A 25,052-nucleotide genomic window follows, 5' to 3' on the forward strand; every position below is an offset into this window, starting at 1 on the left:
CTGAGGCAGAATAAAATTCCAATGTGTCTACCACCACCTCTAAACAATTTGGTCTTCAGACCTCTTTTCTTTTCCTATTTATACTTATTCTTTGGTGACCATCTCATCTTATGGGTTTAAATTATATGTATGTATGCACACATATAGCTTACATACTATATGCATAGTTCAAACACTATGTATATATATGTGTGTGTAAATACACACACACATGCTGATGACACCATTTTTATCTCTAGAGCAGATCTCTCTAAACTCTACCTGGCTGTCCAATTGGTATCTCAAACTTAACATGTCCAAAAGTGAGTTCTTCAAAATTGCTCCTCCTAGTCTTACCCTTCTCAGTAAATGGAAACCATTTGTTCTGTTCTTTATTCTTGATCCTGAGATCAAGACCTGGGCTGAGATCCTGAGTTGGACGCTTAACCCACTAAGCTACCCAGGCACCCCTGTCCTGTTCTTTAGATCCCAAATCTGAGAATCATCCTTGATGCCCTCCTCCATATCCCTTCTATCCAAAAATCCTTTAAAAAAAATTAAAAAAGAAAAGGGGGGGGAGGGGCGCCTGGGTGGCTCAGTCGGTTGGGCCTCCGACTTCGGCTCAGGTCAGATCTCACGTTCGTGAATTCGAGCCCCGCGTCGGGCTCTGTGCTGACAGCTAGCTCAGAGCCTGGGGCCTGCTTCCGGTTCTGTGTCTCCCTTTCTCTGACTGCCCCCCTCTTATGCTCTGTCTCTTCTGTATCGAAGATAAATAAAACATTAAAAAAAATTTAAAAAAAAAAAACCAACAAGCAAAAAACCAAAATCCTACTCGCTCATTCCTCAAAATATATCCAGGATCCAACCATTTCTTATTACCTCTGTGACCACCATACTGGTCACCCTTATCTCTTGCACAGACTTTACTTTTTTCTTTTTTTTTTTGCACAGACTTTAATAACAGCTTTTATTTCTTTGTCTTTCCACCACCCTTCCACTTATTCTTAACACAGAGATCAAAGTAAACCAAAATTCAAGCCAAACCATGTCACTCCTCTATTCAAAACACTCCCGAATCTTCCAGTCTTACTGAGAGTAAAAAACAACAGAGGCACCTGGGTGGCTCAGTTGGTTAAGCGTCCAACTCTTGGTTTTGGCTCAGATCATGACCTCACAGTCCATGGGATTAAGCCACAAGATGGGCTCTGTGCTGGCAACATGGAACCTGATTGGGATTCTCTCTCTCTCTCTCTCTGCCCCCCACCCCAACTCACTCACTCTCTCTCAAACATTAAGAAAGCAACGATAAAACTCAGGATGGCACTACATAAGTAGGCTTTTTATTACTCCTCTGATCTCACCCTTTTTTTTAATGTTTATTTTTGAGAGAGAGACAGAGTGAGAGGGAGGGAATGAGGGAGAACCCGTGTGCACAAGCGCAAGCTGGTGAGGGACAGAGAGAGATGGAGACAGAGAATCTGAAGCGAGCTCTGTGCTGACAACAGGCAGCCTAATGCAGAGCTTGAACTCTCAAACCATGAGATCATGGCCTGAGCCAAAGTTGGACACATAACCAACTGAGCCACCCAGGACACCGGTCTCATCTTTTATTACTTTTCCCTCCATTCATCTGGCGCCAGCCACAATGGTTTCCTTACGGCTCTTCAAACAGGCCAGGAAAACTTCAACCTCTGAACCTTTACACTTGCTGGCTTCTTCTCTTCCTTCCCCTGGATATCTACATGGTTTACTTACTCATTACATTCAAGTCTACATTCAATATCATTTTATTAGAGAGGCCTTCCCTGACCACCATCCCCCATATTTAATCCACTCAACCATTCTCATCTCCTTCACTTGTAACTTACCTGACAAATCATGTATTTGCTTACTGCCTGCCTCTCTCCATATGAGAACAAAAACCGTATAGTCATTGGCAGACAAAAGATACTCAATAAATTGCTGAATTTGAACTCAAGCTTTGCCCCTCCCAATTTAGTAAAAAAGCTACCAGTGTTACCAACAAAGTCATTCCCCCCCATTGATTATACTTACCCATGTACATAAAATAAGGTATAAAGCTTCTTTGCATCAGTCATACAGCTTCGAGTTACAGACAGGACTCCCTTGGGGCCTACTGTCAGGGGTTCAAGGGCAGGATTCCCAGACTCTACGAGCTGGGAAAAGAGGCGCTCCACACTGCGACGGCAACCAACACATGGGACGAGCTGAGAAAGTGCACTCAGTACTTCCCGTGATGTCACCACCATGGCAATACTTAGATCTTGCTGCTTAAGCATACTATGTCGCTGAAAGAGAGAAAGAAAGAAAAATGAAGAACAGTCCTTAAGACATAAAGTTTACTACTTTGGGTTCCTATTTTTGTGGTGTAAGTACAACCTGGAAAGAGCCTGTCATCTCTGTCTGCAACTAAGTCAGAAAAACAAGTCAGCCTTCCCCATGCCATATTGAGTCTGCTCCACAAAGCCCCTGTTCTAGCATCTAAGGTATAAAACACTCTGCTTAGCATGTCAGGACTAAGCAGTATGTGCCCCAGCATAGCAAAAAGGAAGCCCTGGATCTGGAAATTTAGTGTTTATCCAGCCAGTATTAAGCTTAGTACACTCACTTGAAATAAAAATTTTAAAACGAAAGAAAATAAAGACACAATGCAGCTTTGCCATGTCTTCCTCTCAACTTTTAACAACACACCATGTTTAGCTACAGGAATCAGGTTAGGATGGTGATCATGTAGAGCAGCAATCCTCAGCCTGGAAGTATGGGCAGGTGTGTTATGGATTAGAAGGAAAGAACAAGACCTATCTTACCCATGTAGGAGGCTACAGTGTGTAACTAAAATGCTGGTGCATATACAAGTTATCTGTTGGTTATGACAAGGTAGAAAAATGAGAACCACAGATGTAGAGAAATGGGCAAAACTCTAGTAAATAACTTTTACCTGGATGGAGTTAGTTATACTACAATAATGCTTCCAGCCTTACCAAAAACAGATGGGAAAGTAGGATACTCCCAAGAATTTTCTCACATTTACCATTAACCTTTCTTTCTTTCATTCTCCAAAGCAGAAAGAGAATTTTAAAGTAAAGTAACAACTTACCTTCCATTATCTTGATTATATACAAGGTTTTATAAAGTATCATACTGCTTAAAAATTAAGTAAAAATCAAAAGCATTAAATACAAACCATAAAATTCACAGTATTTTTTCTTTTTTTTACTTGAACAAAACAATCAAACAATCACTACAGAAGAAAAACAACAAATTCTCAATGAAAAGTTATATATTCTACCTTTCAAAAACAAGCAAAGATGGCATGGTAAAACTAAAGCCTTAGGGCCATATAAAATGATAACACCACCAAATCTCTTTCACATAACAGTAACAAAAATATATTCACTGTAGTAATAGTGAAAGAAAGCAATTTCAGTGCTATCTTTTTTTTTTTTTTCAGTGCTATCTTAAGACCTAGAGAGCTCCAGGTAAAATGACATTAATACTTGGTAAGATTTTAAATGACTCCTCAAAACACACACACACCATTTAGAACATTGATTTTTTTAAAAAATATTACCTGAATAAACTGCTTTAGTTGTGCGCCATTATTTTGATGCCCATCAAGATTGAGCACGTTGTCAGGAAATTCCATCACCATCTTAATATGCAAGAAATGAAAATCAATATTTTATCTTCTTTGAACACATGCTACAAATTATTTTATAAACTCCTAGGACAGAAATAGACCCCTAAAGCAGGATTTGCATGTCCCAGTCCCCCTACCCCCGTCAAAAAAACTTAGAAACAAAACAAAAACTCAAGTTATCCACATTTCTAAAGCCAGATATGGTATAGTAATCAGAAGCAAGGACACTGAAGTTAAGCAAACAAGAGTTCAAGTCCCAGCTCAACCACTTACAATCTAGGTCACAACTCTGGCAAGTTACTTAACCTGTTTGATTCTAAGCTTCCTTATTTGTAAAACAAGTTTAAGTAATAATGTTTAAGATCTCAGAGAGTAGGTTGTGAAGATTACATTATATTTAACAGTGTCTGTTAGGGGTGCCTGGGTGGCTCAGTCAGTTAAGTGTGTGTGACTTCAGCTCAGGTCATGATCTCATGGTTGATGAGTTCGAGCCCCACATTAGGTTCTCTGCTCTCAGCACAGGACACGTATCAGATCTTCTGTCCCACTCCTCCCTCTCTCTCTGCCCCTCCCTCACGTGCACATGTGCTCGCTCTCACTCTCAAAAAAATTGATCAGTAAATAAAAATTTAAAAAAATAATAAAAAGTGTTTGTTGCAGTGGCCAATAAGAACATTTAATAAGTAAAATAACCTGATTAGACAGGCATATATTTAGTTATTTCTCTTAACTACAAAATAGGGTAAATTTTATAATGTAAATGACCATATATATAATATATGGAATATTCAGAACAGTACTTGGCACATACTAAATGTTTGCTCTGATTCTGAACAAAAAGGATACAGAGAAATTTATTCAATTATCAAAATTCCCTACCAGAGGAAGACAAAGGGGAATTACTAATTAGCACAGGTCACCTGATCTGTGACACCACTGATTTTGAGAAGTACCATAGTTACATACCACTGGGAAAGAGCCATTATAACTGTTAGATGTCACCAAATAAAAGAAGCATCACAATTTCAGAGATATCAAAATGCCAGGGCAAATAAAGTATGCCTTTCAAAACAATGAAATTAAGTAACACATTTACATCTTAACTAAAACATTGTTAAAAGTATCAAACATACTGTGCTAGGACAAACTTCTATTTCCAGATGACAAAAACCACATACTCAAAGAGTGAAGTCATGATAAAAGACCCATTGGAGGCAAAAACAAAACACTACAAATACCCCAACCAAGCTGAACATGATCATAAAACAATTCCTCCTGCACCAACCGGCACCACAAAGACCTGTTTTTTTTTTTAATAGTGGTAACCATTCTTTCTCCTCCATATTAGAAACATGCTTGTTCTAATATTTATTTACTTATTTATTTTTAAGTTTTACATTTATTTTTGAGAGACAGAGACAGCGTGAACAGGGGAGGGTCAGAGAGAGAGGGAGACGTAGAATCTGAAGCAAGCTCCAGGCTCTGAGCTAGCTGTCAGCACAGAGCCCAACACGGGGCTCAAATCCACGAACCATGAGATGATGACCTGAGCCGAAGGCGGACGCTTAACTGACTGAGCCACCCAGGCGCCCCTTGTTCAAATAATAAACTAAAGACTGAACAACAAAGACAAGTGCAAGCAAGAGACTGATCTTTTCTTGACTTGATGAGGGGGGAATACAGGGTATGTGAAGTAGAGACAAGTGGATATGAAGGATGGACAACGATGCAAGCAACAACAACCCAGGACTCCACTGTATTTCACAAAATGAAAAACTGCAAGTACAATATGATTCAAATGATTGTATGTGTGCATTTTCTTACAGAAAAAGAAAATACATGATGTATTAGATGTGGCCTATATCTAGGCAATGAAAAGATAGAGGACTTTTCCTTTATGTATTCCTGCCTTTCCCAAATTTATTACAATGCACATATACCATTTATTACCAAGGGGAAAAGTTATTGTTTCTTGTTTTCAATTCTATATTAATTATACCACACTCAAGAGACATGCTTCCATCTCAGTAGCTTTTACTGTTCTGGAAGCTTCTTCTTTCATACAAATAGACTATATATCCAAATCTCATAGGTTCAAGGATTAATTATCCAATTTTCAGGTTTATTGACTTCTCTCTAGTCTTCCCTCTCATAGTCTTATTAATATTTCCAAAGAGTGTAGTAGTAAGAGGGGAAGCCATTTCTGGGTGTTGTGTTAACTTTACCAATAGTACTAAGTAAAACTGGTCACCGGTCTGCTTTAACAAGGTGACCCTAAATGAACTGGGGAGGATGACAGAAATAAATGTGCAAAAAAAATCTAATGATCCATAGTATTATATTTAGCAGTCTTTACTCAAATTTAAAAAAATTAATAATCCCAATATTAGATTCATGAAACTGATAAAAGATAAAAAATAGTTAAGAGTACTGACTGAAAACTCACATGTTTTCCAGAATCACTACACAGCTTAAAACACAAAGAAACTGAACTGTCAATCAGAACAAAGGTCTGATAAACTCTCTAAGCCATGTAACTCAACAGAACACTGGAGGACACTCAAAATCTACCATGCAAGCAACTAACATCTTGATTTGCATTATAACCAATCACATATCAATTGCAACCATAAAAAAGAAAATTAAGATCAAAGCTGTCAATTTATGGAATATTCAAAGAATGCCTCTTATTTAACCAAGTCAAGGTCTCTCTAGTTTGGTTCATAGATGAAATACTAAATTCTGACTTTGTATAAATGAATTATTTTTATTCTTATCAACTATGTTTTATTGTTTTAATTAAAGCAGAGGCCAAAGAACAAATCTAACATATTGAGACCTATCAGGTGACCTTTAAAATATATATAATTTAGGGGTGCCTGGGTGGCTCAGTCAGTTAAGCATCCAAATCTTAACTCCAGCTCAGATCATGATCTCACAGTTCATGGTATCGAGACCCACATCAGGCTCTGTCGTGATGGCAGAGTCTGTTTAGGATTCTCTCTCTCTCCCCCCACTTTGCCCCGCCCCAACTAGCATGTGTACTCTCTCTCAAAATAAACTTTAAAATAAAAACATGTCTTATTTAATGGACAATGCCTGCATTAGGAATTCTTTCTAAAAGGTACAACAATGGACAGGGTAAAAAAAAATTTTTTAATGCTCATTTCACTTTATTTCATTTTCATCTAACTAGCAAAGATAAATGTCAAGGTTGGGTCTATTACTCTGTTTTTCCTGTGTTTTACTGGCTTGCATAATACTAAATTTTCTCTTGTACTTAATCTATACAACCCTGGTTTACAAACTCTACACTTACACTAAATAATTGCTGTGTCCTTGTGTTTCAAACACTTAGGGCAACGACTTTTTACCTTGCTGTTTTCTGGCCAATCACTCTATGCTCTTTAATGTTGAGAGAGAAAAAGGAAAAAGAGAAAGGGAAAAAGAGAAGGGAAAGAGGATAGTAGCACTGTTTTTCTCCATTCTTTATAACCACTTCCTTGACTTAATATTCAGTTTCTAGGTTATCTAAAGGAAGACAGTCATGTAAAGTATTTCAGGTGTGGTTTCACAGAGGCATCATTAGTGTTCTGCTTCATGATGAGGTTGCCTCTCCCCAGCTAGCCAAAAATAGAACCAGTCATTGTCCTGCAATTACTGTCTTGTAAAGTTTATTGAATCCATTAACCACTTTCACTCTTAAAAAGTTGTCCTGGTTTCTCCTGACCACAAATAATCTGTTCTTAGCATATTCTCACGAGCTCTAGCCAACATTATTAAATCTGTATTTACTATTTAGCTTTACTTTTTTACTTCATCCTCACAGGTATTTATAACATCTGTCAACCTGGGTAAAATCAATTAAATACTTAAGAGCTGAAAGAAAACATTAAGTACTAAATTTAACAAATGCTAAACACCTAATCCCAAAGTGGATATGCTACCATTTATTATCTTTTAATGTCTTTGTTAAAAACCATTATCAAGGGTGCACCTTGTGGCTTAGCCGGTTAAGCATCCGACTCTTCATCTTGGCTCAGGTCACCATCTCACAGTTCATGAGGAGCCCCATGAAGGACTCTGTGTTGATAGCACAGATCCTGCTTGGAATTCTGCTTCTCTCTCTGCACCTCCCTGGCTTGTTCTCTCTTTCTCTCAAAATAAAAAATATACTTTAAAAAAATTATCAAGGGTGTCTGGGTGGCTCAGTCCATTAAGCGTCCAACTCTTGATTTCAGCTCAGGTCATGATCTCCTTGTTCGAGCCCTATGTGGAGCCTTCTTGGGATTCTCTCTCTCTACTCCTCTCTCCCTCTAGAAATAAATAAACTAAAAAAAAAAAATTATCAAAGTCTTAGTCCATTTAGATTATTTGAATTATTAGGGGCGCCTGGGTGGCTCAGTCGGTTAAGCCTCCGACTTCGGCTCAGGTCAGATCTCACGTTCCCACGTCAGGCTCTGTGCTGACAGCTAGCTCAGAGCCTGGGGCCTGCTTCCAGTTCTGTGTCTCCTTCTCTCTCTGCCCCTCCCCCTCTCATGCTCTGTCTCTCTCTGTATCAAAAATAAATAAAAACACTAAAAAAATTTAAAAAAAAATAGATTATTTGAATTATTAGAAGAGTAAACTGCATCTCAGCAATATTGTAGCAATTTGATAGTATGTATCAAGAACTTTATAAAAGGTTCTCATTCTTTGATCCAGTAACTGTATTTCCAAAGCTTGAGGGAAAAAAAACTTTAATGCAGAAATTTATACCTTATTTATATCCCCACAGTATTATTCATAGTAAAAAAAATAGAATCATCCCTATATCCATGAAGGAAGAATGATTAAATTATGGGATGTCACCCAACAAACTATTACATGGTCATTAAAGCTCCTTGGGGAGCCTGGGTGGCTCAGTTGGTAGACCATCTTACTCTTTCCATTGATTTTGGCTCAGGTCACGATCTTAGGCAGTGAGATGGAGCCCTACATCGGGCTCCTTGTGGTCAGTCTGAGGCCTGCTTGGGATTTTTCTCTCTCCTTTTCTCTCTGCACCTCCCCTGCTTCTGCCTGCTCTCAAAATAAATAAATATTTTTTAAAAAGGTGCTTAAGAATGACAAGAGCAAATGTCCTCAGTATTACACTTAGCGAAAAAAAGCGAGATATAAAATGTTATAGTAGACAGTGCATCTCAACTCAGCATCTATTTGTGTGTCTTTGACTAGAATGACAGCAAATGCTGCTACATCCTTAGTTATCTCTGGGAAGTAGCATTAAGAAGTTTTTTGTTATATGGTAATTTTTAAAGGCTATTTGGTAAGCAGTATAAAATTTGACTATTAATTCTTTACAAAAAACCCCACTTACTTAAAAATTATTAGTTCTTCAGAAATTTCTCTAAAATAAAATCTATAAATTATCCATCTGCTATTTTCCAATTCTAGTAACACTAAAAAGAATTTTGGCCATACAGCATACCACTTTACTAAATATTCCACCAGCTTACTTATTTGGTATTTTCTTAAATACATGTACATCAGCACTGTACTCTAGTGTTCAAACCCAGAAAATTACAAAACGAGTCTTAAATGTGGATACAACATGCCACATAAAGAGGAGGCTACTTCCTCATATACAAGCTTCTCAATTTTATTTTACAGGCCCTATGGTAAAATCCCAGGTTGAACTGAGGATAAAGGTTTCAGTTTCTGTTACTAAAATGATACATCCGTAACTGAATTGTGAAAGTCCTAACCAGACTTAACATCTAGGTGCTAACAAGATTCTAAAACTACTTTAAGGATCACACAAAGTATTTTCAGTAACTATGGACCCTAAGAACAAAGACCAGACCAAATGTTAACTTCAGGGGTACACTGCCATCAAACTATCAGTGGACCAGTGAGAGCATAAACTTCTGCTACAGGCATCCTTCTTCCCTAACAGGTGTTTGCTCTACATTCTTCTTTTAAGTAGTATTTGATAGGACAGTTCTGAAAGAAACTTATTTCCTTAAATATAATGCATTCTTGACAAGAATATCCACTAACCAGCATCAAGGGACTATGCACAAGTTCTGAGAAAAAACAATAAATAGTCCCACTCATTCCTAGTGACAAAAACCAATCTAAAGCCAAGAAAAAAGGTATCTTTTCCTAAAGTAAAAGCTACTGTAAGATATAAATTAAATAACCCTAAAATTTATCTGCCTTGGCCACAAGTCCACAAGACAATAAAAGCAAAACTCAACTACCAGGTTCAATCCAATACCAACTTCTCTGGAGAAATAAGCACAATAATATATCGCAGCACAAGGTTACATCTTTTTCTATGGGAAACTTTAGAAATTAATACCACTGTACAGAGAACAGGGTATAAAAATAATCATTGTTTTAAAGTTCTATATGACACATCAAAGCTGCATTCACACAAAAGGTGGTTATGTGACATAAGGAGAAAATCAGTGTCTATAAATGTAAATATTCAAATTTATGTCGATTTCCCCTATGTTTTGATATCATACACTCAAAAGTAATCTTATGTCTAAACCCATAGGATTTTTTAAACTTCAAAGGCATTCAGGGACAATCATAGAAGGTTAATGCCAAACTATGGTGCTCTAAAAAAGTGTTGGTGTTAGAGTTGGAAGAGAAGAAAGTAACAAATGAACTATTAGTTTTCAAATTGAGAAATGCCATCAATTCATCGGACCAGAGTGCTTTTTTTAAACTTAAAATACAATTCCATTACACATTTAACGCAAAAAAATGCAGAAATCATAACCAAGGCATACAAGCACTTTCGAATGCACCAACACAAATTCTATTTACCTTCTGTCAGGCCAGATCATTCTATCTTTTTCTATGGAAAAAAATATACTTGGGTAATTACAGAAGGTTTCAGTTAAAAAGTTCTAACAAATTAAGACAGTGGAAGACTCTTCTAATCCTTTTTAAAGTACTGCAGCTCAATCAAATCTTAATTGAGACTGGCAAACAGAAAGGCATACAGTGGCAACTCTACAATGACTTGCATTTTGTATAAAATTTGAAAAAACTTCGATATTTGCCCAAAAAATTCAAGAACAAAACAGAACTGCCTCTAAAACACACACACACACACACACACACAAAAGATAAGTTAATGAGGCAAACGTACTTAATATGAAGAGACTGACTTACACCTATGAAAACAGGCAAATGTATAATCCAAAGCTTCAGCATCATCGAAATGAAGATTTCAAAAGGTATTTAGAAAAGGTTCACTTCATTTCTTAAGAAATAGTGGCAACTGCACTTATTTCCTGTTCAGATTCAATTCAAATTTCTGCCATTTCCTTTCAGAGGAAATAGTACAGCAACACAGGGCAGGGGTCAGTAATGCTCTACTATTATCAACTCCAAAAAAGAACAGTATCCTGAGTGGGTTTTGACACTCAAAATGAGCCATCAGCTTTTTACAATGCTCTTACACATTTAATAATTTTGCTGCATTAACAAAAGAAAAGGTTACCTGTAAACTAAAGAGTAACTATTGCCAAGAAAACGCATTTTGAAGAGTCATGGCTTAGCAATACAACCATTTCAAAGAGTTTTAATGCATTGGGCGATATGAGATTATTTAATGAAACCGAATCATTTTAGGGGAATCTTTGCTGTGCATGAGCATGTCACTCTGCTCTCAGTAATTATGCTTCTGTAGCGAGCTACAGTCCTGAGATAGAAAATACACAGGTAGCAGTGCAGCTGCGACATTTCCAGATAATTAAGCCTCCCGAGGGTAGGAGGATTCCGTAAAGGATAGGCCCTAAACGCCCAAGATCCTTCAATCCCTCTCCGAAACGCACGTTTTGGCGAAAGCAGCGTCTCGTAAAGGGACAGGGGAAAGAAAAAGGGTTCAAAAAGGAAAGAAAATCTGGCGAGAGGGGCTCGAAATGCTTACGGAGCGCGGGGCTAGGGGCCCTCAGGGGTTACCGTGCGACACTGCAAAGGCGAGTTTGTGAGGCCTGCCGGAGAGAAGGCCTCGCCTAGGAGTTGCAACACACTCTTTCTCCAGTGCGCAGCGCTCGGCCTGGGGGAGGGGGAGGAGGGGAAACAGCTGCCAGGGGAGCGGCGAGCCCGGCCCGGCCCGCTCACCGTGAGAGTGTCGTCTATGTAGAGAGGAATCTGTCTCCTCTCGAAGGGGAACTCCTCCTCCCCGTCCCTGCACACTGCCACCAGTCGCGCCATCGTCCCCGACGCTGCCGTTGCCTCCGTCACCACCTCCTCCCAGCTGCTGCCGCCGCTGCTGCTGCTGCTCCTGCTGCTGCTGCTGCCGCCTCCTCCCAGCTCCTGCCTGCAACAGCCAAACCCCGCGAGCGTAAGCACCCGCCGCCGCGCAGCACTTTCGCCACGGGAGGGAGGGAGTGGAGCAGGAGGGCACGGAAGAGCAGGACTGCGTTTCCCATCACCCGATTCCACACGCGCTCAGCCAATCAGCGCCGAGCAGCGCCGGGACCCGCCCCCTCGCGCCTCTCGCCCTCCCCAGCCCCCACCCCTGCCGGCCTCCAGTCAGGGTCCAAAGGAGAGGCGGAAAGGACCCGTCGGTCCCGGGGCTTCCCCAGCCCGTCACCGGAGTCCCAGCTCTAGCATCCCACCCACGGCCTCAGCACCACAGCCCACCGCCTGCTTCCCGCCGTCGGGGAGCCCTCCATCCCCGGATGACCCCTTCCTCCCTTTTCTTGGAGCGCCCCGCCCAATCAGTCCTCTGGGCTGCAGTTGCCCGGCACGACCCCGCCCCTGGGAGGGGTCGACCCCGCCTCAGCTCTGCGGAGTTTGTGGAGGGAGGCGCAGACCCCTTCCTCACCCTTCTCGGAGGAGATCTCTCGGTTCTGACCTTCACCGTTTTCGTGGTCGGTCGCCTCCCTGACCCCCACCTTTGCTCCCCGTTACCGGCTGACGAGGCCAGCGTCAGGGCCGGCCTGGGTGGGAGCGCGGCTCCGAATGCCGTTTCCTCTCTAGGCTCAGTCAGCGGCTCGCGCCACGGGGAGTGGGGGAGGGAGGGCGAGGGACGTGGGGAGGGTGGGGCAGGGAGGGGCCGAGAACGCTGGGTGGGGCCCCGCCTCCTCTCGCGAGACTGTAGACCGACTGGCCTTAGTCGCCTGTTTCGAAACTCTGGTGGAGGGGGTTGGGTGCTCCCCAGGGTACCTCGGACGCGTGACCGACCCTTTCCCCAACTCTAGCTACCCGAATAAATCCGAAGTAGGGCTGCCAGGGGCGAGTAGGCCCGAACCTCTATTCCTGGCGCGCGGGTCTGGGAACCGCTCTCTCGAGGGCCGAAAGGAGCTGAGCCGAGGTGACTCAGGGCAGACCCAAAGGTCGGGGTCCTGGGAGGATTTCGGTAAGTGGGGAGGAGCTGAGGCTTTCGCAGTCCGTGGTAGCGAAAAGCGAGAGTGAGGGGAAAGGGAGATGAGCGTCCGGAGAGTAAGAGACAAACTCTGAGCTTGGTTTCCCGATCCTTGACGGCGCTTTCCCTGACACCCTGATTGACCAGGGGCCTGCCGCATCACTGCTACCCTGATTGAGACTGCGTCAAGAGGGAAACTGGAAACTACTTAAGTGCTGACAGTTTAGTGTTGTAGTTGCTACACTAGAGGCAACTCAGAGACTATGTGAGGAGTGGCTTGTATGCGCCCTGGCCAGAGAAACTTCTTGGGCCCGGTTAATATTAACTTAGGGACTCAGGACACGGATTCCCTTGGGCAAAGTACTGGTACCGGCCAAAGGCCCTTCCCCGACCCTCTCCTGAGCAGCAGATCCACTGTAAAGACAATTCATCTACACTCTGCGTGCCACCTTGTGCTCATTTCTTACCTTGAAGGTTTTGGAGGCCTGTTGTAAAACCAAGATAATTGTTGGGAAGTATTTTGCCTATAAAAATCTTGACGATTTTAAGGATAAATCCATTTGCTGCTCTTAAAACTAATCCTGATGACAGATCTAGATTTCCTGGTAGAATAGGCTAGAGCAGTGATACTGATCTTTAAAAAGTATTTTGGTCACCTAAAATCGTAGATTCTCAACAAAAAAACCCACAGTGCATCTTTAACCATGTTGACTTATGACATTGTGTTGTCACTGTTAGGGTAGGTGACATCATAATCTGAAAGAACCATTGTTCAGTCCCAAAGGTGTGATTATCCCGTAAGTATTTATTATTTGTGTCTTTTGGCCATGTTAGGAGAGCAGAACATATGATAGCTTAGATACACTAGGCAAATAGGATGTGCATGCAGCTTTTGACAGATTAGATTTCATAACCCAAATCTGGACTTTTGAATGTTTTATGTAAAAACATTCCTCTAAGGAAAAAAGAATACTGTGGGTTTTAAGATATAAAGGTGTATTATAAAGACTAAATTAATGTACCTACTTTATACCTCCTTTTGGGGGGTTTATTTATTTTGAGAGAGAAAGCACAAGTGGGGGAGGGGCAGAGAGAGGGAGAAGAAGAATCCTAGCAGGGTCTGTGCTGTCAGAGCCTGACTTGGGGCTGGATCTCACAAACCGGGAGATCATGACTAGAGCGGAAACCAAGACTCAGACACTAACTGACTGAGCCACCCAGGTGCTCCCCCCCTTTATACCTTTTAAACTTCTTTGGAGTGTGGTTAGTAAAGGACATTGAAAACAACAAGCTCAATATATAGGTGTTGATCTTAATAACTTTCATTACTGAGTATACACTGGGTACTAGCAAAGAATTGAGTACTCACCCTGGGGATTTAAATCTTAAATTAGGGGCGCCTGGGTGGCCCAGTTGGTTGAGCGAGGACCTTGGCTCAGGTCATGATCTCACAGTCCGTGGGTTCAAGCCCTGCATCAGGCTCTGTGCTGACTGCTCAGAGCCTGGAGCCTGCTTCAGACTCTGTGTCTCCTTCTCTCTCTGCCCCTCCCCTGCCTACACATTGTCTTTTAAAAATAAATAAATGTAAAAAAAATTTTTAAGTCTTAAAAAGGCATTAAAACCCAGATATAAAACATGATGAAATCACAACAGTCTCTTTCCATCTGAGGTTACTTTCCCTGATTTGCATTTGTCTTTTATTAAGTAATCTCTACACCCAACATGGGGATCAAACTTACAACCCTGAGATCAAAAGTCCCAATCCCTACTGACTGAGCCAGCCAAATTCTCCTAGATTTGTCTTTTAAATCCACTAAGCACACTGCTTAGTAGCTTTGGACAGTGTTTTGCATACTTTAGGTATTCAGTGAGTACTTACTGTAAGGTTAGAAAGATTGACAATTTGCTAGATAAGTTGTTCTTTTTCAGGCAAGTAAGGTGATCTAGCCTGAGTGCTCCAAATATGATAAAATCAATATGGGAAATGCTTAGAAATTTAATTTCACTGGGGGCACCTGGGTGGCTCAATCGGTAGGGCACCTGACTTCGGCTCAGTCACGATCTCATGGTTCGTGGATTTGGCCCCACGTTGGGCTCTGTGTGACAGCACAGAGCCTAGATCCTGCTTCAGATTCTGTCTCCCTCTCTCTCTCTGCCCCTCCCCCACTCGCACTCTGTGTGTGTCTCAAAAATAATAAAAACATTTAAAAAATACTAAAAAAATTATTCCACTGGAAAACAATTTTTAGAAGTTTTAACTATGTGGGGGTGCCTGGGTGGCTCAGTCGGTTAAGTGTCCCAACTTCAGCTCAGGTCATGATATCACAACTGGTGAGTTCAAGCCCCCGCTTCCGGGTCTGTGCTGAGGGCTCAGAGCTTGGAGCCTGCTTTGGATTCTCTGTCTCTTTCTCCCTCTGCCCCTCCCCCACTCACTGTCTCTTTAAAACGAATAAACTTTAAAATTTTTAATAAAAAAAGTTTTAACTATATCTATTTTTTTAATGTTTATTTATTTTTGAGAGACAGTTCAAGCAGGAGAAGGGCAGAGAGAGAGAGAGAGAGAGAGAGAGAGAGAGAGAGAGAGAGAGACACAGAATCTGAAGCAGGCTCTAGGCTCTCAGAGCCTGACATGGGGCTTGAACTCATGAACCATAAGATCATGACCTGAGCTGAAGTCGGAAGCTTAACCAACTGAGCCACCCAGGCACCCCTGTTATCTTCTTAATTTTAAAGCAGGCACCCATTTTCACTATATGTCTAGCTTCAGCTAAACCCAATACTACTGTAGCAAATATTTCATGACTTAAGTATCTGCCTTTAGAGAACTTAATTCTCTTTAGCTGACAAAATAAGTAACTACATAAAAAAGCCATTTGTTGCCTATTTTTAAATTTTGATATAGGCATTGTGAAACACAAGGTTGAAGGATTTGAAAGGCAAGGAAAGAGAAAGCAGTCAACAGCAGAGAGATTTTGCTGGCACCTGGTAACAGTTGGCGTGATGGAGAGGTGATAAATTATCAACAAAATATCATTCTTTGTCCTTTTTGGTCCCCAGTGTGTGAGAGCCAGCCACAGAACTCAAGCCTAAATGAGATATGGCTATTTGCCAAGCTACTTAGGTTTAAGAGGAAGAAGAGGACTGATTTATTCCTTACATTATTTCCTCATAGACTACACATAAACTCCTAGGGAGCAAAATAAAACTTTGTATGATTTACATATATATTGAACAGCAATGTTCAATAAAAGGAAAACTGGGTTATCGTCTAAACACAAGCTATTGATACATATTGGTAGGTATCCCCAGCTTAAGTTGTGTAAAATTAAAGTGCTGGGAATGAGTCCCTTCCACAAGACCATCAATAGAATAAGGTCCTAGGCCAGACTATATTCTTCTCTTCTTTTTCTCCCTTCCTTCTCTGTCCCCCAAAATTGATAGTTATGGGTCACCTAGCTGGCTCAGTTGGTGGAGCATGGGACTCTTGATTTCAGGTTTATAAGTTCAAGCCACATGTTGGGTATAGAGGTTACTTAGAGATAAAGTCTTCAAAAAAAAATTGCAAGTTGAGAATTAACAAATTAGAATAAATTTTGTTGTTTTCACAATAATAACCGCATTTTACGTGTTAGTAAAATCAATAGCAGAATGTTATTTAAATTGCCATGGTTGTACAAATCTGAGGATCTGTGAATTTGGTTTTCTTTTCATGAGATGACAGTGGGAAGTTTTGTTGGGTCTGTCGAAAATAGAGACACACAGGGAGCCTGGGTGGCACAGTCAGTTAATCTTCTAACTTCTGTTCATGATCTAGCGGTTCGGGAGTTGGAGCTCTGCACCAGGCTTTCTGCTGTCAGTGTGGAGACTACTTTAGATCCTTTGTTTCCTTCTCTCTCTGCCCCTCCTCTGCTTGCACACATTCTCTCTCCCTCCCTCTATCAAAAATTTATAAAATTTTTAAAAAAGACACATTTTCCTCAAAGGGAAAGTAGTGTCCACAGGTTAAAGTATAAGCCCCTTGAAAGCAGAACTTTGTCTTATTTTATGTTGTTTCCCCATCATCAATACCTGGACATTGGAGCTCAATAAAAGAATATCTTTCTCTTCCATAAACTAGAACCAAGTCAGCATGGTCTTTTCTTACTAATTGTTTTGTTTTTATCAAGCTATTTCATTAGCTTTCTCTTACATGACTTTCATAACTAGAGGTGGAAAAAAAACAGAACACTTTGTTCTTTTAAGTTATGATTCATTATCTGTAATTGTGAGACATAAACTTTCGAGAGATATTTAAGACCCAGAAAAGAATAAAGTAGCCATTACTGACAAGAAGCAGCAGACCAGTTAGACAATGTGATCATTTAGTCATCAAATAATTTAAATTACTTTTTTTTAATGGGAGAACAATATGGTTTGAGTCTCCTCAGCTCTCTGAGTGCTTTGAACAGATAAGTTGTAGGTTATTAGCACTATGACATGGCAAGAAAACCAATCACCTTTCCTAGTCATGCTTAATTTACATGCGATAATCTTACTGATTAAGTTTCAAAATCTTTTCTTCTTAATTGAAAACAAAATCTGATTTTTGTTTTTATAGCTGTATAACTACTCAACATTGATTCCTTGAGGAAGAAAATTCCTTTCAGTAATAGATTAAGTCCAGGGCACCTGGATGGCTAAGTCAGTTGAGCAACTCTTGCTCTGTCTCTGTCTCTCTCTCTCTCTCAAAAATAAACATTAAAAAGTTAAAAAAAACTCCAAATATTGATTATAGTTAGCAAAAATTCCACATAAATACTAAATTAGCCGTCATCAACATAACAAATTGAAGTAACCAATTAGTGTAATAGTCATATTTAACGAAGTAAGGAATACATTTTTAACTAATTTAGAGGCAACTGATCAAAACAGAAAATCGAAAATTTAATGTTAGATGAGGCTCTACCTACACTACAAAAATAATGTAGGTTGCTTCCCAAATATAAAATTAACCTGAGCATTAGCATTCTGACTCTTGCCTATTTCCACTGTTACTAGATTTCTACTTAAAAATAGAACACAACAGAAAGGCAGATTTTAGTTTATCTTTCTTTTCCCCCACTTAAAAGATTTTTTTTTTTTTTAAGATTTAGAGTGCGAGCAGGGGAGGGGCAGAAAGGGAGGGAGACATAGAATCTGAAGCAGGCTCCAGGCTCTGAGCTGTCAGCACAGAGCCCAATGTGGGCCTCGAACCCATGAACTGTGAGATCATGACCTGAGCCAAAGTTGGACACTCAAGTGACTGAGCCACCCAGGCGCCCCTTCCCCCACCCCCACTTTAAACAATATACAGGGAACGTTATAATTGGAAACTAAGAATTTTATATTTTTTAAATCTTAGATTTTGAACAGTTGGTTCAAATATCTGCTTAGTTTTCAAATGACTCAAATTCTCAGGAGGATATTAAACATTAATATAGCCTAGTTGTATTAAATCAGCCTACATGACTTTCTCATTGGTTCTTTTTTCCTTTAACATGGTAGATAAGGCCCCTGCCTGCCTCTCTAGCTTACCATCCACCCTCTCCTGTTTTCTGAGCTCCAGTCTTGAGTTCCAAGATATACTAGTTATCTTCCCAACTCAGGACCTTTGCCGAAGGACATATTCTACCTAGAATACTCTCTGCTGTTTACCTCTTCCCTTAACCACAAACACGTGAATTCCTCAGACCATCCATCAGCTCTAGCTCAAAAAAATACCATCTGGGAGCACCTAACTGGTTCAGTCTGTAAAGCATGCAACTCCTGATCTCAGGATTATGAGTTAGAGCCCCATATTGGGTGTAGAGACTACTTAAAAATGAAATCTTTCAAAAGGAATACCACCTGTGGGGAAAACTTTGACTCTTTTAGGTCAGTTCTTGATTTGACACTCTTGGCAACCCATACTTCATGACTTAACATAGTTTATAGTTGTTGTTCAGTGTCTGTTTCCCCACTAGATTGCAAGCTCCAAGATATCAGGAAACCTGCTTATCATCCCTAGCATAGAGTTGGCTAAAAAAATAATCAGTCCCAAAGTAAAACTATTGTTTCATAGTTACTAGGCATGTAAGCTACATCATACAATTCAGTCCATTCGTTGGAGCATTTAACTGTTATAGTATTTAAGTATTTGATTATAAATACTTGCTTTCATATACTTAGGCTTTTAAAAAAAACGTTAAAATTGAGCAAGTAAAGAAGTGTTGACAATTCCACAATTCACACTGAGATGTTTTCATGTAAATTTTATTACAAAAGTCATACAATAAATTCACACTGAGATGTTTTCATGTAAATGTCATTATAAATGTCATATAATAAAAAAATATAGAATGGTATGGTTAAATTCTTCCTCCCCACCCTCCAGTCTTTCAGTGTCATGACTGCAGTTTCTTTATAAGTCACAAGACTTTGGTTTTTCTCTGTTGGTTTGTTTTATATAGTGTTGAGACATTAAAACATTAAGCATCATTACTATTATAGAGGATTGAAAAAAAATATGGTTAACACTGGGTTGCCAAAAGCCCATTTTCTTCACATTTAATGTTCGTTCTCATTAAAATATTGCTATAACACAGATACTTCCTTCCCGTACTGGTCACCAAAATTTTATCGTCTTATCTTGCAAGTGTAGCACATATATAATTAAACAGTTGGTAAACATGTAGAGATTGAGCACAAATAAGGCCCACAATGTACTGCTGTGTAGGGTATCTATCAACAGGTTGATCAGACCAGTAGTTATATTTGACAGCAAGAAAAAAATTAACTGGTTTCTGTTCATAGCTGTGATTAAACAAAGACCGGGTTCCTTTCTTTCAGCTTCAGAGACTAGAGATTCTAAATGCTTTTTATTTGTGACAGTCGAATGGATCAGTTTCCAAGAACATGGTACTACAGCCTCTTTAATTAGAAATTTGGCAAAACTCAAAATTATATCACCCAGTAATAAACTACTAAGAAGGATCAGGCTAGAAGCAACTATCCAAATACAAAAGGCTAAATTGGCCATTCTCCGAGATACTCCGTCAACATTTACCTGAACTATGTAGAGAGATATGAAGAGGCTAATGGCTGCCAGCAGAATACGGCATGCTCCTTTTATCCAGTCTTTGACCTGTGATCTTTTTTTAAGCATATATGACCCTGTTTGCACGCCAGCCATATGAATTGCCACATACCCCAAGGTAGAAATTATTCCTTCTCTGTTGGCATTTAATAAACCAGCCCTTGTGCCACTACCATCAGTGCCATACAAAATTAACCTTTTCAGTGGGGTAAAGTCAAGGGCTAGCTGGTATAACACAATAATGCTGATTGCCACAATCCAGGATTTATTTAGAGGAAAAATAACCAAAAGCAATGATGTTATCAGTTTCACAACTATTAAGGTAAAGAAAAAGTTCCAGTGAACTCCATACTCAGTCAAATGTTCCTGGTAGCCTATGGCTTTTATAATGACTAATCGCCCTATTCCTAGGAAGACTAATGGCCAAATAGAGTACAATGACTTTGTAAGATAATAAAATCTGGACTCTCCTGTGTATTTTTTCCTTACTTCTGGACCAACCATTGCAGTCCCAAAAATAAAACCTCCTACTCCAAAATCCATTGCTCCTGTCCCATAGAGCTCAGTTTTGGCAAATCTTCTGGGGAAAAGTGGGAAGTCCACAGCCAAAATGGCAATGGCAGTAAATGCACTGTTAATTACACGGAAACAAGAGATGGCTGGAATGTATTCAGATTCTAGACTGATTTTCAAGAATTTTTCAAGCATTTTCTGGACAGGCATTCTGGCACAAGTTCTCCTGCAGTATATTTGATAGAACAGCCCTGCCCCACAGAAAATTACAGCAAGGTGCTCAAGGAGGACAAATGAAGACAAAATGGTCAAAGTGGCCACCATGGGAACTATAAGGAAAACAAAGTCAATGCAGAATCTAGTTCTCCAGGTATGTGAACACATTCTCTCCTGTGAGAGAATGATCAGGAGCCCTCTGCACACAATACAGAGTGCAGGCAAGCACAAGCCCTGGGTGACTTCCAGCACGCTGGTTCCATTGTGGTTACTGACAAAAGCTTCCTTCATCTGCTTCTGAGACATTTTTTTCCTTCTTCCTGTGAAAATGAGCAAAGGGATGCATTGGAAAAGCAAAGTTCTTGTGGAATTGACACATGTGAACTTTACTTGAGTTTACTCTTATTTTTAGGTTTCAGAGCAGAACTTTAGGCCCTAATATTTAAAATCAGAGCAGAAACTAGAATTTGTGATTTCCCTTCCAAGGATTGTGGGAAGAAACCTAACACTAACACATCAGGATAAGAATGGCATACTACTAGTATGAAATTAGTTCAAAACCTTCAACTATTCCTAATATAAAGCAGACTCAAAAGGTAATTTGGAATATAAACCCTGAAAATGGAATTAGTCAGATAGGAATTCCTATTACAAAGCGTAGGGTGAGTCATTAAGATTTTATAATGCAAATTGAATGCACCTAACTAATGACCAAATCAAAGCCAAAAGGGACGGGGAGAGAAGGTATTTAAGTACACCTTGGAGTACTTCAGTTTGTGTGAAAAGCCTCTCTGAACCCATTGTTTCCAGTAGAAAATACTAGTTCTAAAGGGACATCTAGAGCCCTAGGAGGCTCCCTACCTCATTTACATACATACTTTTTTTTTTTTTTTTTGAGGGAGAGAAACAAGCAGGGGGAGGGACAAAGAGAGAGGGAGACAGGATCTGAAGCTGGCTCCACACTGACAGCGGAAAGCCCAATGTGGGGCTGGAACTCCCAAGCCGCTAGCTCATGACCTGAATCGAAGTTGACTGCCCAACTGATAGAGCAGTCGCCGGCGCCCCTACAGCCAGTTTTAATCAGTTTTCAGGTTATGGTTTAGATAGGTATAATGGATGCTAATAATGGGGAAAGGAGCGGAAGCAGGAAGGCATGGGTGTATAGCACACACTAGTGTTAGTGGTTTCAAAGGGATGTATAACATCTGTCATCTATCAGTGTCTGAAAAGTGGCACACAGGAAGAAGTTTGTTGACTAAACCAGAACCATGTCGAACAAATGAATACATGCCTTATGGTCTGAGTCAACAATACCTCACAATAACAAACCGATATGGTGGGGGCACGCACCCGGTGGCTCAGTCAGTTGAGCTCTGACTCTTGATTTCCAGGCAGGTCATGATCCCAGGGTGGTGGGATCGAGCCTTGTGGCTGGCTCCACTCTACCAGCTTGAGAGTCTCTGCAAGTTCCCCCGCAACCGCCACCCCCAACCCCACTTTCTCTCGCTCTCTTAAATTAAAAAATAAAAACTGACCCAAATCGACTGGCCTTTAAAAATACAGGAGTCCTTTCTCCGACTGACACGCGCCACGGCTGTGGCAGCCCTTACACTTCATGTGTCTTCTGTGTCTCTGTGCCCTGGCAGCGAGCCCTCTACGAACTCTGCAGCTGCCGGACACCCACCGCAGCCGCATAGCCACCTGGGAGCAACCCGCTTCCGCTCCCGTGCCCGGCTTCCGGCCCACGTGGGGCGCTTGCGCTTCCCGGCGGGCGGATTCTGCGCGCGCGCGCGCGCCCCGTGCCGGATCCGAGCCAGTTCCCCAGCTCAGATGTCTCCCTTCACCTTTTCCTTCCAGTGGTGGGCTTCTCGCGCCCCGGTCTATCAGAGGTGCCCCGAGCGGAGCAGGCACGTCACGCGCCTCACCGCAGCCTCCCGAGTCCTTTGAACGGGCTCTGTTGGAGTGGTGGGGTCCGAGGGCCCGGCTCAGTGTACAACCACGGCGTTCTTTACTGAAGGGGACCCTACCGCCCTGTGAGGCCCCGAGGCGCTTCTCCCGCCAGAACTCGGGAGGCCTGCGGCTCATTCCCTTCTTGCCCCAGATTCTCAAAGTAGTTTGTCCCATCTGAAGCCTTAACTCAGACCCCGGCATCCCCAGCGGACCACGTGCGCCCTGCGCCGCCGGTGCGCGCCCCGCCTCGGGGGAGGAGCCGGCCCTCTCTGGCCACTGTGCCAGAGCAGCCGCCGGCCGGTGAGCTCCGGCGGTCCCGGCTTCCTCTCCACCCCGGCTCTCTCCCGCCCTCTCATCTTCCCTCCCCTCCTCAGGCTCTTCACGCCGCCTCCCGGCCCGCCAGCCTTCGCGTCGGCTTGGCGGCTCAAGCCGTGGGACCGGTGAGTGTCACCCCTAGCCCAGATCCGAAGCGCTTTGCGACCCCGAAGGGGCATGTTTGTCCCTGGAGCGCTGAGGAACCGGGGCGTCTTCCTCTCTCTTTTTCCATTTCTTTTATGATCGTCTCGTATCTCAGGAGGGGACAACCCAGCCCCTGGCGCCTGCCAAGAACAAGAACATTTCATGGTCCCTTCCACCTCTCCACCTTTTTGGCAGGAGGCGGCCCGAAGTCGGGGAAAAGTCTCAACTGGTAGGCTGAGGCCCAGCTTCTGCCCCTCTCCTGGCCCTCCTAGGGTCCGGGAAGGGGCGGCTGGTCCCGGGAAGCGCCAGGGTGGCCGCGCCCTTGGCTGGGGTCACATCCACCTTCCTGGGAAGGACGTACTCTCCCCGTGCCAGGTGCTTCCGGAGTGGCATCCGAGCTCCAGTCCTGGCGGGCATCTCGTCCAGAGAGGAAGTCCTGGTTCCCGCCAGGAACCTGGGGGCGGCCCCCCTTGGGTTCCCAGGACCCTTACCCAACTCTTCTCGTCTGCCCTCCCGCAGTCCTCTAAGCCCAGGACGAACCTGAGGCTGGGGAGGAGCAGCTAGTGATCAGGTTGCTTCTTGCCTTGGTGTTTCATCTGTTCATTACCATCGCCCTTCAGCCCACAGTGGTCACACCCTTTCCAGAAATTCTTGGCTGGTAACCGCGAAAGTGGGGAGAACAAGAGCTGGGAGGACTGGAGAAAACCGCTCTCCTCTGACTTGGCTCTGGTGGTTTCTAACTCCACAACCTACTATGCTCCCCCTTTGATCAACTATCTTAAAATGAGCTAGCTTGGAGTTGAGGGAGCTTTGTTTTCCTGGAGTCTCGGTTGTCCTCTTCATGGCTGTCTCTTGGACAGCATATGGTTAGTGTCCAAGGTGAATGTGCCCAACACATTTCTGAGGCCCTTCTCTCTACTTTTTCCAGTTTCCATGAAGTCCCTATCCCTGAGTTCTTTCAAATGCTAGATGTATTCAGACCCTCGAAAAAGTCTCCGCCAGGGTTAGTTCAGTACAGACAACCCTCATCCTCATCCCTCCTTGTCAGGGAGGTGTGAGATCTGGGAAATTCTGAGTCTGAGGGCCACTTACAATTTTTCAGAGATTGGCCTGGGTACAGCTTCACAATACCCTGTCTCTGAGACTGGTTTTTCTCTGAAATCCTTGCCTTCTTAATGTTGACACTGGACTGTTCCACTTGATTACTGCCGCCAAATGGATTATCTGTCTTTAGTATTAGTACTAACAATATTCTCCCTCTGAGTGAATTTCAGATTTGTACTCTGTTACATCATTGACCTTCACAGCCCGCCTGAAGACTACCTAGTAAGGTAGATTTTACTACCCCCATTTTCAAGATGAGGGATCAAGGTGGGCCAGGAGGGTGATGTGGCTTTCCTGTGAATGACTGAGCTATGATTTTGCTCCCCCACGACAACTTCCCTAGAGCATCAGGAATTGACTCCAGCCTCCCTGCTCAATCAGTTACTGACTTTACTAATACAGATAGGAGACAGACTTCTGTGTCTTCCAGCGTCTTCATCCTCCATGGCACACTGACTCAGAACATATGTAGCCCTACCTCAAACCCCTGTAGTAAAACTGGCCCTGAAGGAGCCCTGGGAGTCTCTAGAGGTTCTCATAAAAGTTTTCCCTGTTCCTTAATTGGCAGGGGATAGAACAGACTTTTCCTCTTTGCCTAGGCTCGCCCTGGTTCTCATTGTGGTTCCTCATGCTTGGTGGGAGGAACAAGAGTGAGTCACTCTGGAGAAGCCCTTACCTGTGTGTGGCCCTTGTCTTTTCTCTCA

At 42.1% G+C, this 25,052-nt stretch overlaps 2 protein-coding genes across 6 annotated transcripts in view; both read right to left on the minus strand.

Moving 5' to 3' along the window:
- GGNBP2 (gametogenetin binding protein 2) overlaps nt 1–12,656 on the minus strand; it is a 33,709-nt gene extending 21,053 nt beyond the window's left edge. For all 4 annotated transcript variants that reach the window (XM_029927616.1, XM_029927615.1, XM_029927614.1 and 1 more), the window contains exons 1-4: nt 12,474–12,656; nt 11,765–11,963; nt 3,572–3,652; nt 2,035–2,288 (exon numbers count right to left, since the gene is read on the minus strand). In XM_029927616.1, the coding sequence (XP_029783476.1) occupies nt 2,035–2,288; nt 3,572–3,652; nt 11,765–11,857 (428 nt within the window). In that variant the 5' untranslated portion in view covers nt 11,858–11,963; nt 12,474–12,656. The remainder of the gene's footprint in view (nt 1–2,034; nt 2,289–3,571; nt 3,653–11,764; nt 11,964–12,473) is intronic.
- A 6,609-nt stretch (nt 12,657–19,265) lies between these two features.
- On the minus strand, nt 19,266–22,526 carry PIGW (phosphatidylinositol glycan anchor biosynthesis class W). Of its 2 annotated transcripts, none has more exons than XM_029927951.1 (2): nt 22,371–22,526; nt 19,266–21,155 (listed from the first exon to the last, which is right to left on the minus strand). In XM_029927951.1, the coding sequence occupies exon 2, from the start codon at nt 21,139–21,141 to the stop codon at nt 19,636–19,638; it is 1,506 nt and encodes a 501-aa protein (XP_029783811.1). In that variant the 5' UTR covers nt 21,142–21,155; nt 22,371–22,526; the 3' UTR covers nt 19,266–19,635. The 2 variants fall into 2 exon arrangements, with proteins under 2 accessions (XP_029783811.1, XP_029783812.1); XM_029927952.1 differs by lacking the exon at nt 22,371–22,526 and adding an exon at nt 22,186–22,312.
- Between the last annotated feature and the right edge of the window lie 2,526 nt (nt 22,527–25,052).

The sequence above is a fragment of the Suricata suricatta genome, chromosome 17 (assembly GCF_006229205.1).
Source record: "Suricata suricatta isolate VVHF042 chromosome 17, meerkat_22Aug2017_6uvM2_HiC, whole genome shotgun sequence".
NCBI classification, from domain to species: domain Eukaryota; kingdom Metazoa; phylum Chordata; class Mammalia; order Carnivora; family Herpestidae; genus Suricata; species Suricata suricatta.